The 17,135-nt window shown below is 39.5% G+C and overlaps 1 protein-coding gene across 5 annotated transcripts in view; it reads right to left on the reverse strand.

Moving 5' to 3' along the window:
• Positions 1–17,135, reverse strand: part of ERBB4 (erb-b2 receptor tyrosine kinase 4) — a 579,191-nt gene that overhangs the window by 144,926 nt on the left and 417,130 nt on the right. For all 5 annotated transcript variants that reach the window (XM_066999837.1, XM_066999836.1, XM_066999835.1 and 2 more), the window contains exons 10-15: positions 16,771–16,844; positions 15,778–15,868; positions 14,122–14,321; positions 4,904–5,036; positions 2,368–2,461; positions 670–824 (exon numbers count right to left, since the gene is read on the reverse strand). In XM_066999837.1, coding sequence (XP_066855938.1) covers positions 670–824; positions 2,368–2,461; positions 4,904–5,036; positions 14,122–14,321; positions 15,778–15,868; positions 16,771–16,844 — 747 coding nt within the window. The remainder of the gene's footprint in view (positions 1–669; positions 825–2,367; positions 2,462–4,903; positions 5,037–14,121; positions 14,322–15,777; positions 15,869–16,770; positions 16,845–17,135) is intronic.

The following is a 17,135-nucleotide window of genomic DNA, read 5'->3' on the forward strand; positions in this document are numbered from 1 at the left end:
CCACTAACCATCTCATCAAAAAGACACTTCTAACTGATGCAGCCCATGCAAAACAACAGTTATGTATTCGACTACTGTTATTTTGTTACACGTTCTTAATTCTGGCTCAGATACGTGGTCTATATATTTCCAAATGTAAAAAAGTGATCGTGGAGATACTAGACAGGACTTGAGAAATTGATCATCAGATTCAGGTTTCCGACAAACCCATTTCATCAGTCCTCCTATGAAAAAAGGTGACACTAACATTTCAGTCTCATGGAAGAGCTGCAGGGTTATTTCAGAAATACCAAAGAACTGAAATGAAGATTCCATATACAAATAAATACTAAAAATAAAGTCATTGTACATGTCTACACTTAGGTGCAAATGGAAGCATTTGTTACAAAGCAGAGCTAGCTGGTAGGAAAGCTAATTGTGCATTGCTTTAAAAAAAAAAAAAGTTCTGTGTGGTTTTCCAGAGAGGTGTAAACTTATTTTCTGATAAGCTGCTGGACTTTTATGACTGGAATCTGAATGTCATGAGAAATCCTGGAAAACAACCTACATATACTGCTGTACGCACTCCATTTTCAGGAGTGGAACAAGTGCTTTAACAAGCCAAACTGTAGCTAAATCAGTGGTCTACAAACAGTGAATAGAATGGCTCACTTCAGAGTTTGTACTTACCCTTGGGTGCAGTTTGGATGACATGGATGGCACTCACGATCCTCATCGGCATATTTGAAAATGAAACTGTTTGCCCCCTGTAAGCCATCAGGACATTTCTCTACACAGTTTGGACCATCCTTAAAATGGAAACACTTTGTGCAGTGGTCAGGTCCCTGGAGAACATGGAAGAAATGCAGCACACACTCAAGTTACTCTGTCTTCTCCTGCTGCACTAGAATTGCAGATCTTAGCATGACAGCACACTCAGCAGTAACTGCAGTAGCATTTCTTTCCCCATGAACAGCGAGTTACCTGCATGGCCCCAGTCACTGTTCGGGAGCAACATGCGTAAATCCTGGCAGTTCTGGGCAGAAACTTATTCTGTAAAGCTTAAGACTTAAATTCTAGCTTCTGAACAGGTTTCTCTATATTACTGGTGTGCTTAACACAACAAACTTCATGCCCACTTTAAATCTACATGAGAAAAATTTCCTGCAACACTAATCAATACTGAACAGTGCTTGCAAAGCAAGTGCAATGGTCTTTCAGTGGGATACGCTACCTCTGCGACACAGAATTATTCTCCGAACTGCATTCTCCCTGCAGTATCTAGTCACAACAATGCTGAAGGACTACAAGGTCTCCTTCTTAACACATACATAGACTGGACTGTTAAAAGCTATAAACCGAGGCTCTTGGAACAATGTAAACTGAACATTTTAAGCCAGTGGAACAAAACAAATCTGGTGTTCAGTTTGGGCACTGGTTTATGATTTTACATCCAGGAGTCCCGCTACAAATCCAAATTCCCCTCGTTGGCTGAAAACTTGCAATGTTAGGTTCTTGCTTTGTAGTATCAGAAAGCACAGTAGCGCAACAAAAATGATGATGAGAATAATTAGCAGTGTAATGCCATTGTTTTGTTTATAATCAGTAGGTTAAGTCATAGAAACAAAGAAATAAGCTACAGGTTAAATTTTCTCAGTGATGAAGAGCCTAAAATACAACTCCTCACTATCCTGCATGCTTCTTTTAATCTTGGCAATATACAGAAGACCAAAAGAAAGGAACGATTTTTGTCTAAAAAAAGAGCAATAGTCCTTGAAACGGGACTCGCTGGACATATAAAGGTGACAGCTGCAGTTAACATTCATTTTAGGATGCACGCAAAAAAAAAGCTGTATCAAAACAACGCCAAAGACTGGCCTATGGAGAAAAAAAAACAGGTCGCTCAAGCTTTCCAAGAGATTGTGACAAATTCCCACACTTTTTCTGAAAAAAGTCAACTGAAATTACAGTAAACAGCACAGAATTGAATATAATGAATTAAAACAGTGATAAAAGAGGACACTCAAATTGCAACTGAATACCTTCTGTCATTTAAAGACCTGATGAATCTACACAGCTAAGGCATTAAGACAACTCATGAAAGAAAAGGGCACGCATTTTTTAAGCCAACTTAAGGAGACTAATCCAAGGGAGTTTACTCCTAGCATCTGTTTAACGTGCAGAATTCCGTCCCACACGGAGAGTGTGCGTGTATATATATATATATATATTATGTATATATATATATATACACACACACACACTTTTTTTTTCTTTTGTTAACATAGGTTTTCAACAGTCACTCTAAATTCTCCAAGCAAAAAATGCCTGTGCTTTAGCACACTCTAACAACCAGCTAGTCCACAACACACCAAAGGTTGCTCTTACCGGCCCATAGCACGTGATCATGTTGTCTTCCATCTTTTCACACTGGGGATCACACTCGACACAGACAGATCCATTTGCAAACTCACGAAATTCCCTAGAAAAATATTTTGCAGGAAGGTTAGGAGAAAACAGAAGTGAGACTGAAACTGAGCTAAAATGGCTGCCTCTTCACCTGGTGGAAACCAGCTTCACTAATGCCAGTGGACTACACCAGCTGAGATCACTTCTAATTGCATTTTGCTCCTTTACAACAGCTGAAAGTTGGGCACCATCAGCAACATCACTCACAGGCAGGTGAAACAGTGGACATCTTGTTTACCAGTATCAAACCTCAGTGTTTTTCTCCTTTTCCCTCAAGAAATAAGATCCTCATTCACACTAGTGAATGTAGTAGATGAAGTAACTCATTTCTCTGTTTTTATCTAAGGCTCAGGAAGACATTCGTTACATGTAAGACATCGCTACCAGACAGGAAAACATTAGGAAGTGCATCAATCATGGTGCTCTTTATATTCTTTTAGTTAAGTCTCTGCAAACACTCACACTTCAAAGCCTTTCTCCAAAAAGCTCATAACTTTATTTTCATAAACAACAGTTCTAGACTGAGGTCTGAATCTATAAAGTGTCAAAACAAATACTTTTGCTTATTTATTTCATGTATTCACACACAGCTATCAGCTAAGGGATCTTTTTTCACCCTTTTAAAAATTATTATTAACCACTTATAAGGGGGGAAAGAAAAGGTACCGATAATAGTTGGATAGGGATTTCTTCCATCAAACATCAGGTGTCTCAATTCAGTTGCTAGCTGTCTTTTACAAAAAGCTCCAGCACCTTCTCAACGCTATTCACCTCACCTTACTCTAGACCGAAACAAAGCAACACCTGAGAGGTAGCCTCCCTCCCCACTAACCGCAGAGAAAACCTACGTGATAAGCTCAGACTGGACACCTAAGCTTTGCAGATGGATCCCATCTTGTTGCATTATCCATTTATAACATTTGCATTAATTAAAGGTGTGCTGCCCACTCATGCCCATGGGCTGCACTAATATTAAAGGGTGAAGGCCTTTGTGCTTTGTTTATTGATGCCCTTCCTCTGCCCCTCTACAACCATCAGGATCTACTGCAACAATACAGCTAAGGAAAACCTCACTTGACCATTCCGATTAAGCTCATCCTTCTCTAGCTTTGGAGACAGAGCTTTCCTGTCGAGGACTTAAAGAAGTCAAATACATTCGACCCTACCCTGAAATACTGTTGTTACCCTGCAAGATGAACATGCAGAGCTCTCAATCAAACAAAAATACTTCTCCCCAAGCCCAGGTCACACATCTCATATTTACTGAGGAGTTGAGCCTGTGTGAAGTGCAAATACCACTCCCTAATCAATACAGTTCAGAACATCCCAACTAAAGGGCTGGTTAAGCCATCCAAGCACAGAGCCTCCTTGCAATCTTACCGAGACAGGCACCATAGCAGGACCAGCCACGAACTGCCCCAGGATTTGTGCTCAAATATGTTCTGGTGCATATAATACACTTGTGATCTGCAACTTTTTTTTTTTTTAAGCATATAAAATGGTATTCTGTCAATGCTTTTTGCATGTCTTGTCCAGATAGAAAAGTTTAGATTATTTTCGGAAATAATCTAAGCAGGTATTTACAGGAGTTCATTTAAATACTCTCCCCATAACAGTTCCATGAGTTGGCATCCAAGGCAGGAAAAGAAAGAAACCATGCAGTGATGATATTTTCAATTAGCACCTTGAAGGAAAAGATGTAATTACAATAATTTGTCTCTTTTTTATTTATCTTTATTATAAAAGAAATGCTAGGGACCTTGCTATACTATTATATAGGTAGTGAAATTCTACCTGCTTCCCTCCACAAACTAATTATGAATTTCTTTTGCTGCAAGTCACACAAACAGCTTAGCTCTACTTCCCTGTCATAAGGCAGAGTCTGCCAGCTTTGTCTGTGCAGCAGGTAGACTATCCACCTTTCGGAAAAGATGGTGCACGTGCACAAATGGGAGAAAAAAAAGGAGAACTCATTTTGGTTGTATTATTGCTATTTCTGTGTAGCATACTGAATGTTTCATTAAAAAAAAAAGTTGTCCTACTTTGGGGTCCTTACTCAGAGTTTCCCTACTACATGCCTAAATCTAACTCATCTGAAAGAACATAACCATATATTTTTCTTAATAGGGGTGTCAATATTCAAGTAGGGCTAAATGTTTTATGTCTTCATCTAAATCAAATTGTTCACATTATCAGGAGTGTAATAGGTGTAACAAACTAATGTTGTATGAGAACTTCAGCAAGCACAATACTAGATAAATCCTTCTACACAAGTTCACATTATGAAATACTTAAAACTTATCCCATAGTATATTTCACTCAAAAGCAGTGATACTGGCAGTGGAACAGATACTGCTTATCGTACAAACAAGTTAACTTACACATTGGAATCCTGAACAATGTAATCAAGCAGCTTCAGGGAAAAGTGCAAGGGAAATAAAAGGAAATACCTTACCCATCATACAGGTTACAAGACTCTATGCAGGTCCTTCCCCTGATGAAGCGCTTGCAGGAGAGGCACTGGTCTGGCCCTGGTCCCCAGCAGCCATCACTTGAGCATAACTCATTACACACCATCCCATCGGCAGCTGCAGAGAGAGAGGATACTGCCATTAAATTACATAGTCCTCTAAAATCCAAGAGACATTTCATCCACCATTCAAAAAACCAAGATATTCCCATCAGAAACATATGACAGCAAAATCCCTCATAAACGAAGACCCAACTCTTCCTGTGCACAGTATAAGCCAGTGCACACAGTACACAGATGTGCTGCAAAATTCCACTTGCATTCTGACTGTGTTTGCGGAGGGTAAAAAGCCTCCAACTTCAACAGCCTTGAAGATGTTACTAAATTTCAGTCTCTGAAAAAGAAACACTTCCTCCAACTGCATCACTGTTCCTCCAGAGCAGCGATCATTCTTTTGCCCCGATGAACAGTCTTCTCAAATCAAGCCTGGAGTAAAATTAGCAGAACTATTCAGCACTGAACCCTTCCAATAAAGGAGCAATGATGGGTCAAAGCCACTGTTACTAAAATGACCATTCTAACTCAAGCTGTCTGCTGACAATCCATCAGAAAATGAGTTTTCATTGTTTGAGGGATGCTCTTTTGCAATTTTAGAAATGATTCTAGAAAGAAGGCTGAGGGACACATGGATGTATATCACAGAAAAATAGTGATGACTTCAGTAATGAGAAGTCATGCCTCACAAACAGAAAACTGTTGCTCTCTGAAGCAGTCATATAGGCAAGAAGACCTGCTTAATATAGAGTGGTAAATGTGAACTGATGCAGATGGGAAGAAGGAAAAAAAAAAAGCTATTTTCCACACAAGAATTTAGGATTAACATCAATAGTGCTATGAAACACCAATTTGATATGCCATGCTCAGAAAAGCATACCCAATGTTCACAATTTCTAGAAACAGGATAGAGGGAAAAAAACAGAAGTTAACATCTTACCACTACAGAAACCCGCTGTGTATCTACAGTCTGAGTACTACACCCAGTTATGGTTCATTCCTTTGAGAAAGGATAAAGTGAGAAAAAGAGTGCTGCAGGGTTGATCAGAACTAAGGAATAAACAGACTAGTAGCCCTAAACACAGATGAGGAAAGACATAATAAAGCCCTATGAAAATGTGAACAAGAAGAAGATAGGCACAAAACAATTGTCCACTGCTTCTTCCAAGTCCCTCAGGTGTATTCAAAAAGACAGGAATCCAATAGGGTTCAAAACGGAGATTTTTCTTACTACCAAGTATAGATCAAGCTGCAGAATTCCCTGACACAGGACACGGTAAATGCCAAAGACTTGCAAGATTTGAAAAGTCAATTATCCAAGTCCACAGAAAAGCTGTTAAACTAAAATATAAAGCACTACAGCTGAACCAAGAACTCCCTGAAATTAAGTTTATGGATGGTGGGGAAGAAGTTGAAGTATCACTATTAATTGTGTCTTTTAAAATTCTTTAGTGTAAAAGCACCTGAATAGGCAAAGAGCTTTTTATATTAAACACACACAAAAAAAAAACCACACAAAAAAATTGTCCCTGTCTCAAAACCAAAATTTAGCTTAAATAAACAGAATGAATGAAGGGTGAGGGAAAGGTGGTTTCAAACAGAATTGTGTGGTTATATAAAAAATTCACTTTGTAAATGAAAGACTGAGAAAATGAGCAAACAGCAAAAGCAAAACCCTCTCTCTCTCCAGAATTTGGACGTCCATTTAGCAAAACAGTAGCATGTGGAAGTGTAGACATCATAATTTGACTTCACTCTTTCATGAGGAAGCATTCTATGCAAGTAGCTTATATACTAGATTCAGTAGATTAAAGATATAAAAATCTCCTAAACATCAAAGATGGCAAATATACATACACCTATAAAACAGCAACTACATACACACAGCACACCTTTGCAGAGGAGCAGTAGCATAACCAAGAGCAATTTCTCTCACAAAACACAGATAGCCCTCCGTCACCTTTTATTCAATAAAAAGACAGTCTTTTTGTACAGTGTTTTTCTACACTTCTTCCAGTACAGCAGCACACCTGGGTGACTGGAAAAAAAAAAAAAAAAAGCCTTATTTTCATTTCAAAATACCTGATGGTCTTGTCTCCACTGTGTCAAGGCTGGAATAGGGCAGGTAAGTAGTAGCTGGCCATGCAGTCTACCTTAACAATTAAAGGGTACACTGAGTTTTATTACCTGAGAGACACTAAGTCCTTATAAATCGTTAAAGAAACAGCAGAAGGTGCTTTCTACACTCTGCAGCATGTTTTCACCCTGGTTATTCTGTGCTATGGTGTATAAGATACCACATTTGATCCAACTGAATACCTGCCATAGCATCTAACTGTATGGGAGAGCACACTGCTCCTTAATCGCTGTGTTTCATCATGTAGCATTGTTTGATGTTGGCACAAGATTCATCAAGCCCATCTTTCTTATCTATACAGCACGCCTCTATCTTCTTCTGTTCCTTCCAAGGGAATTCGTATACCTTCTTTTGCCTGCTGAGATGCAAGAAGTTGCACCTCAACTTCACCGGCAGGATGCTCTCTTTTGATATGCATTGCTTGCCCTGTTGCTCACTGTCACCCTGCTTCTGACCACTGAATTTATTGGAAAGCACTTCTTAGGAAGAAACACACAACAACTGTATGTGTGGCACATGTAAATGTTTCTCCCTGGCTGCAGGTAGCAAGTAGGCAAGAGGACTGAAGAGGACTGAAGCATCTTCCTTATTTCCTTTCATCTTGCAGTTGGGTATTTTGCTTTATGGAGATTGAGAATGCCAGCTCCTCTCTTCTTTTTCTTCCCTGAACGCGTTCATAGTTCGGTGCCAAAAATGACATCTCGTCTTTACTTTGTAGAAAGAAGTATAGGAACCCAAAGATTTGTTGCCCTCTGGCCCTTGCAGGCAAACCGACCCACAAAAGAACAGATTCATACCTCCTACTTGTGCAGCACTGCTGTTGACCCTTTGCAGCTCTGCTACACAACATAGTAATTCAGCAGGTAGGTGAACACTGCTACATGGTCACTACAATACCACAAGTAACCTGGGATAAGGTAAGTCTGCACACTCTTGTCTTTTACACACATCCATATACTTGTACATATAAATATCGAGGCTGGGGTGACAAAATACATACCACATTTTCTTAATGACAACAAAAAAGATAATTCTGCACGTTTTCTTGTTGATGTCCTTTTGCATCAAAAGTCAAGTCAGTCACAGCCAAAAAAAAAAATAGCAGTAACTGCAGGTGGTCATTTAATTTCTTTTGGACTGAACTAATTCCTGAAGATGGCAACACAGCAAGAGACCGGAGCTATTTAGCTTTATGCCACTGCATAAAGACATCTCATTCTCTTTGCCTGAAGTCTGCTGTAAATCAGGAGTCATTCTGCTGAAGTCAAAGGAACCAAAGCACACAAAGCCACTGTGAGCATACATGAAAAATGTTGTTTTACAATACTGTCCTAAACCTTTTTTTTTTTTTAATTTTTATTTTTTACCAGCATGACAACACTTACAGAAACTAGAAGTCAATAATTCCACTATGCTGCTTCTGACCAAACCTCATAGAAGCTGGAGTTTGGCAAAAGTTTTACATCTGTAAACGCTACATGTAGCCTACATCTCCTTTCTCACCTACTTTTAGACGTTTCAGTCTGATGCTAGCTTTGTACAGTTGGTCCACAGAGGCACTGACTTGGTACTGAAGGCCAGTTTGGGCCTGCTTCATGTTCATTGCCTGCAGAAGCACCCAGCAAAAAGCTCGAGGTGATGCAGCTGGTCATTTCAGGGGAACCCCAGTTATGCCATGGGATTTTGGGCACACTTGAGGCCTCCCTTAGAGCAGACTCCTGGTCTGCCCATCTCCCTTGATCTCATACAGGCTGGTGGTGACGTGTGACAGACCCAGACCAGACAAAGAAATGAGCCCTGCCTCACACTGTCTGCCACAAGGACATCTGGGATTACCAGACAGCTTCAGGCTCAATCTACAGAAAAAAAAAATAAATAAAAAAATGCTGCAATCCAACCCCCACCTGCCCTGAGCCCAGAAACTATCACATTTCAAAATAAGCAAACCTTTTATACAAATAGTCTTATTTTTCTGTCAATGACTGGCTTTAAGTAGTAGTCAGACAACTAAAAAAAAAAAACTGCTTTAGAGATACCTTTGTTCTCCTTTTTAATCCTAAGAATATTTTAAGTTCTAATACTGTTTTACATACTCTTGTCATCAAAAGGCAGTTTCCTATTTTTCTCAATTTTTTAGTAACCTGAAATCATGCTTTTATTACTAGCCATGTCCTTTTCCCCCCTCGACTATTAGAGTACTCTGAATCAAGAATTTATTTACAAAGTATTGCACTAAAATATTCCTTGAAATAGCATGGAACTCTATTACAAGATCACTCAAAGTATACTGAGTGAATGTTATGCAAATGAAACGAGAGCTATTCAGTAAAGAAAATCAAGATTATCCTATTGAAATCTAGCCAACAGTACCTGCAGTTTATGAAAAAAGCAACAGCAGAAAATAGTAATTAAAAAACACTATTTCCTTCTACTTATTTCTAAGTCTTTTAGAAAACTTTTCATAAACAAATCCTGGCAAATAGGGATTTTTTTTTTTTTTGGACACCTTATAAAATCCACTATGCTTGTGGATATGCTTTCTTCCTCATCTTTAAGTATATGGATGGTTAAAGAGATGTTTCAATTTTAGATGTATTATTTGGCATTTTCACACACTGAGAAAGTTCTAAAGCTCCAGCTATCACACGGCCATAGGTGCAAGGAAAGAACAATAAAGCTTTTGACAGGAACTCATTTTGATTGGGTGTTTTAGAACAAATGCTCATTCTTTATCAAAGGGGTCACACAGGTTAGAAGTAGAAAGGCTCACTGTTTTTCCCCAAACCAGTTAGAACAGAAGAAAGTCAGCTAAAAAAAGAAGTTATTTGGCTATATACTTAGGGACCTGATCCAAAGCTCCTTGAACTCGACAGAAAAACTCCTGCAGCCTTCAGTTAGTTTTGCATCAAGCCTGGCAGTCAGTGGAATCATTTATTCAAGTTGTTAATTGGTGGCTAAATTGACATAATTCATAACAACCACATTTGTAACAACCTTTGCCTGGAAAGGTTTCTCCACACACTGCAGGTGTCAGCGGAGCTGAAAGCAATTATTTAAATAACTTGGTATAAAAAAACATTTTTTTCTGGATTTATTTTGTGTGCTCTCATATTCAACATGAATCACCTCTAACTGTTCCATAAAATAACCATGCTGGGCAAAAAAGGCCAATTTTTGACTTCAGCACAAAGTAAAAGTAAAATCTAACCACCAGAGTACATTCCCTAATAAGTAACTTTAACTCCGCGTTAATCATCTTCATAACACAGTAAGGTTTATGAACATCACAGGCTATAGCAGGAAACATTTAAAATTATATATTAGATGAGAAGACCCAAGGGAACGGCATGGAGCTGTGACGGGAGGTTCAGGCTGGGTGTGAGGAAAAGGTTCTTCACTGAGAGCTGGCCGGGCACTGAACAGGCTCCCCAGGGCAGCAGTCATGGCCCCAAGCCTGATGGAGTTCAAGCAGCGTTTGGACAACGCTCCCAGATACCTGGTTTAATTTTTAGGTAATCCTGTGTGCAGCCAAGAGTTAGACTCAATATTCCGTGAAGGTCCCTTCCTACCAGGGAAATTCTGTGCTTCTCTGAGAGCTCCATGCACTGTATTTTGGACAAATACTCTCCAATTAATTTCCTCTATGGTTAGCCGTTTGAAGATACCCATTTGTCATGTGAATTCTTAAACAACTTTGGGAGACGCTGTCAGACTGTGCTAGAAGTGCAACAGCTGTTGAAGCCTCAACTTATCCTTCCCTCTTCTCTTGTAACCAGCCTCCACGCCTAGGAATCTCTCAGGGTCCATGTAGTTCACAAGCCCCTCACTGCTAATCACACCCTGCAGCGTTTTCCGCTCACTGAAGCCCATTGTCATCATTCTCATTGAAAAAAAAATCAGACATGCACCAAACTGTTAGGCCAACGCTACCTCACAGATGAAGCACTACTATAGACTGAACATTTCTATGAATATTTGACTTCCTCAATAATTCTTCAGTGTTCAGCAGAACACAATATTAAATGGTATCAAAAAGATGCATCACCATCTTGTGATGCATAATAAAGCCACTTATTATATGAGGCTGACCAGATGATCTTAGGAGCTCTCACATGCTCACATGTTTTTTTTAAGAAAAGCTACAAGTGTATTAAATGTTTGCTGTCATTTGTTTTAAGGCAGTAATAATCACTAGGCAGTGAAGAAAGCAATAACAAGCTGACAGTGCCTCAAAATATACAAAGGATTAATAATAAGCACACCAGAGTGTGGCTGTAATAATTAACATGGTCTGGATTGGTTTGTTTTGTGGGAAACCATATGAAAAACAATCATTAATAGTTATTTTTATTAATAATTGACACGCCGCTTGATACCATGCAAACAGATAGCATTTCCACCACAGAAGCTAGATTTCAATCCTGCAAATACTTACAGATTTACATTTGCATTTACTCCCCCCTATTCTGATTAGCCTTGTTTGTCACTCAGAGAAGCCCGTGCATATGCACAAGCACCCGCAGGATCAGGGCCTGAAACAGGCTAAACAACCAGAAGGCAGACATGGAAACCCTAGTGGCTTGCCCTCAGCTAACAAACATTCAGGCAGTGGGAGATTCAGAGAAAACTCCCCAAAACCCCAGTCTGTTGCCCTACCCTGAAAACCACAGACGTTTCAAAGAATGCTGGAGAAATGCATCTGGCTCTAAGGAACACTTCTGTCTTACTCAAAGTAATTGTGAGGATTTTAGTTAGACATCTAACCTGCAGCAGAACCTATTTAACCCCAGAGAGGTGCTGACTGACAGGCGGAGTTGAAGCAGCAGGATAGCTCTTCTCATCTACTGCTGACTCTCAGAAGGCCACAAAACATTAATCAATTCATTCACACAGACGTGCACAGAGAGAACCGCTGCTCCCCTTTAAGATTCAGGAAGTAAGCAGTCTAAGACGTTGCTTTCTGAACTGAGTAACCTGGCCCACAGCCTATGTTCATTAAATACAGTCCATTTAATAAACACAGGTTAGAGTCCATTTTTAGAACTAATCCCTCGGTAGTGTAGCTTACACTATGGCTTCTTACGGAGAAATAAGAGAGCTCTGTTTTCCTCATGAAGATTCTCTTGGTGTTAAATTTCATAAAACATCTTTAGTAGCAGTTTTCTTCCTAGAAAGTAAAAGCCTCTACTAAAGCAAATCCTCAACAAGCTGGAAGTCAAATAAAGTTTACATTTTCCCTTTGTGTGCACCTGTACTGACAAGACAGTGCAAGAGGACGATTTGACGGTCTCTTCTCATTTCCATTTGCTCAGGAAGTACGTGTTTCAACAGCTGGGGGCACTTCAAACACACCCAAACTTAGTGATCATAGTAAAGGGCAAAGATATTTGACAAAGCAATCCTGACAACTAGTACAGGACTATACTCCTAACTGTTGTTTTCAGCTAGGTCTCCAAGCTCTCCAAACCAGTCAAGTAAAACACTGCTCCATGAAGGGAAAAGCACTGTACAAAGTTCACCACTGAGTAGTTTTTCATTGTCTTCTAACATGTGGTCTGTAAGTTATGCAGAGCTTGAAGCGAAGAGGAAGTGCTACTGTATGAGATACAAAGACTATGCTCTACTCCATTACTGCTTCATTTTCATACTGAATTTCTCCGGACAGAAGAGAGCCAGTTTTGTTGTTTCCTTAAATGATGCATCATTATCAGACAGCTAGAGCCAATCTTGCTATAAACAAGCAAAGATGTCAAAACAGCAGAGAGCACCAGGAACAAGATCCTTCTCCCCCAGTTAGCAGTTTTTCACACGGTGGAAAGGAATCCTGCACCTTCCTCTAGAAGGTTCATAGGTTCTTATAACTCACAGCAAGATTGGACCACTAAGATCCTACTGGAATATATTTCAGCAGCAAAAGGCACTTATTTAACTCATCGGTAGAAAAAATGGTAAACAGCCAACAAAATCCCACATAGAGACATACCAAATAAGGCTTTACGCTTCGTGAAGCTCTCACCCAGCAGAAGAAATGAGAAAAATAACCGACCAGAGGCGATAGATATTGGAACCTACCCTCATACTACAGCGATAAGCACAGCCATAAAGCCTTTCAAAGCAGAACAGAATAGTAATTCAAAGGGAGAAAAAAGAAAAAAAAAAAAAAGAACTAAAAGACTAACTTGAAAGTAAGACCATAGCCTGAAAAAAACCCAAAGCATACACTTCTGGATGGCCAAACCCCAAAGAACAGACATATCATTTAAACACACAGCAATTTAATGAACTTCCTCTCTGGCAGCCTAACAGATGCTCAAAATGAACTATGTTGCTGCTACAACATGACTGTATTAATGCAAGTCGCTGTGTCATTTCTGCCTAAGCACTCTATTTCATTTGCTACACAGCACTGTTTTTCAGTACAATGACCTTAGACCAGGTGTCTTTCAGCCCCAGCTGAAAGTCTGCTAGTAACCCGGTATCAGATAGGCTGAGTACAGAAAGGAGAATTCCATTACCAAAAACAGTCCCAAAAGCAACCTTTCTGGAGTAAGACAGGACCACTCTGATGAAGCGGAGTAGGAGAAGCAAGAGATGCTAAACGTACTCCCATAAGAAGAGGGCTGTAATTTTCAAAACTGTCAAATCAATGCCTTCCATGAACACCGTATTTGCTACACATTTATAGCCTTCAGAATCCCCGTTTAGGAAGCTGGATCTCTTCTCTCCAATGTTCACACCACAGCAAGGAAGCAGTGCTTTCTCTCCCCTCTCATTCAATTCCTTCATACTTTAAAACACTTTATTTGCCTACAAATCTCCTCAGAGAGGCTGGGCTGTATTTACAGATTCTGTAAATGATCAATGATCCACTGATGTTCATGGAGCTCATGCCAGGTGACACCAGGTGAATTCTGGCCTGCCCACAACACCCTATCCTCAGTAGCTCCACCATTTTCACTCCAACCATAGCCAGTTATAAGCAAGAAGGTCTGCACTGAGCAAAAGTACTTACTGCAGTTCTCTGCTTTTTTATTTCGGTGAATCACTGTCTTTTGACTGGGCGTACTGAAAAGGCTGGTCCAGTTGACTGTGTGGTAGTAGCACAGATTGCTGTTGTCTGTTATGTAGATGTTGCCAGCACTGATTTGCTTCAAGGACTGGAACTGCAAAGAGGTAATGCCTTGTTGCTTTAGGATGAGTAAGGAAAGGCCACTGTGACAAAAACAAAAGAACAGGAATGAGCCCCAGGAGGTGGAACTTACAAGGGCTGGTTGAGAACTTCCCACTAGAATTAGTTTCTAATGGCAAAATGATCTTTTTTTGCAACGCTGAAATTTGGTCAGAAAACATGTCTTTAGGGGTGACATAAATGTTCTGTGAGTCAAAACCCTTTTTTTTTGCCCAGAAAGTTACAAGCCCTGTCAGAATCATGATAGCAAACTGTGAGTCTCGGGACGCAGCCAGCAAAACCACTCTAAGTCAAACACAGTTCAATTTCATATGCTTTTTTTTTTTTAAATGAAGTGCAGTTAAGAAAACTTTAGAAAAATCTGTTCCTCCCCCAAGACAACAGAATTAATATTATGATAGTTTATGTGCTAAAGAAAAATTGACAAAGTCATGCAAAATGTATTAACATCTTCTGTCAGGCGTCAAATTAATGTCATTTATAGTAATACAGGCAGAAACTGTTATTTTCAAGGAAATTTTTCCACTTACTTTCTACATTTCATTTTTCTTTTATTGTAATATATGATTATTTCCTTTCTTCATCAAAGGAAGAGGCAAATGATTGTGTGTATAATCTGTGAATGACTGCACATATGACTACTGATGAGTGAAGACAACAGCCAGTTTCTGGGCAACCTTTAAGTTATTGTATTTTAATGATTGTAATTGTTTTCCAGCTGTTCTAAATAAAAACTGCTGCTTCCAAACAGAACGCTGGGCTGTAATTCAATCTCAAGGTTTCACTGCTATTCATAATCTGCTTGGCCTGCTGTTTAAGATGCCAGCAGAATCCAATGACTGATTTACTACATTTACACAACTGGGAACCAGAGTTTGCTCTATACATCATTCAGCTATCTTGTGCTCCTCCATTACTTCTCACTGCATTTTCTTCTCTTCAAAATCAATTCCTCCGTACGAGTGCTCATATTGAAACATCTTTGGTAAAAGTGGCACTACACAGCTAACACACGCCCCATCTGCTGAGTACTTCAGCGTTCTTCCATGTATTTATCTTTTATGGCTCCTTAAGAGCAGATCATTCTTTGGACACATGAGCCTGCACCTCCGTTCACACCCATACAAGCTTCCAGATAACGAGGCTAAGTTTTAGTGGTTTCTTTCAGCTTACATTTCACATTCCAACATATTTTAAAATTGTATGAAGTTTTTTTCTGAACAATGACTTAAAAGCTACAGCAATGACCCAAGACCTTCTAAGGTTTTTTTTCTTTTAGTTTTTTTTTTTTAACATAACTACATTCAAGAGCTATTGCCCATAAAAAAACAAGTGCTTATCGAATATACTGTTAACGAATAACTTGGTAACAAAGAAAACATACTAGTTTATGATGCCTTTCCAGAAGGATGTCGCATTCTGAGCTACCAAATAAAAGACTAATAAAAAACAATTCCATGAACAGAGAAAGTACCTTACCTATACAGAGCTCTTCCACCAATTGTAACCAAGTTAGAAAACACCCTGAAATCTGTCATATTCTCAGGCCACGACTGTATGTTCAAATACCCTGAAGGAGGTAAAGGCAAACAGGAACATCAGTCATTTCAGACATAAAGACCGCTTGATCACGTATGTGAATGAAGACAAGCCTAACCTTTAACTGAAAGACAGTGCTGGCTTGAGTAAAAGAAAGAAATAAGTAATGAATGCTGCACGCTACTGTGTGGGAATTCATCAGCCTGCTCCGCACTGTCTCCTCCAGGAAGGCAAAGGAAGACTTCAGCAGTGTCACAGCAGCAGTGTCATAGCACTAAGTCCACTTCTAACAGCCAGACTTTCAACAGCCTAAACACAGGCTGCAATCTGCAAGGCCTGCCAGCCAGATGCTTCTTAGCGGCCGCAGACAGAATTAGGATTAGGACAGAAGTTGAGAGATCCTTTTTGATGCATACAAAGATAAGACTTTCCTGAAACAAAGAACCTGCATTCCTTTCTGAGTGTGCGTGAGGATCAGTCACCACTGGAAAGCAGTCTCTGCACAGGCAGAAAGTGGAACTACTTATTTTATTCTACAAAGATTTCTATACATGCAGTTCCCTATGATTTTTCAGCACAGGACTGAAATGCAGTACATCTGTAAGCACAGGGATAATGCCACTTAAGTGGTAGAGCAGACGCTGTCACAACTGGTGTTTGCAACACTTGTCTCACTTTGCTAGCACTGTGCCAAGACCCCCAGCCCACTCAACAATAAGGTCTTGGTATTCTGGTGTCTGTGTACCCCGAATGCAATGTTCGTTCTGTACTCGTTACAAAATGACAATACACTTGTTAATAATAGCTGATACTGGAGCTGTTCTGTATTAAACTTTGTTAAATTGACAATACACTGAGTTTTAAGAAAAAATCACAACCATAAATGCAAAATGAGAAGAAATTCAGATTGTACAAATCAGAAGGGTTTGTTACCTGTTATTTCTCTCACTGTTTGGAAGATATTTAATTTCTCCGGATTAATAGCGGCGATTGTGTGGTATGGATCCCTGAAAGATTAAATGGACAAAATGTGATACTATGAATAAACAAAAAAGTCACGTTCACAAAGCTATGCCACGTAGAAATTCTTTCAGAATAGGAAGTCAACACTTGGCTTTTCGGTAGCATATGTGGCAGGTTTCTGCAGACTGTTTTCAATTTTGTCAGACTGTTGATTCTACAGAATCTGTAGAAACTTCTCCCAAGTCACCTTGAGGGGAAAAAACGGTGCTCACTATCTTGAAGGATCAAATCATCAATATTTGAGTAAATACTTATGCTCTTGGAAAATTAATGGA

The sequence above is a fragment of the Anser cygnoides genome, chromosome 6 (genome assembly GCF_040182565.1).
Source record: "Anser cygnoides isolate HZ-2024a breed goose chromosome 6, Taihu_goose_T2T_genome, whole genome shotgun sequence".
NCBI lineage: Eukaryota > Metazoa > Chordata > Aves > Anseriformes > Anatidae > Anser > Anser cygnoides.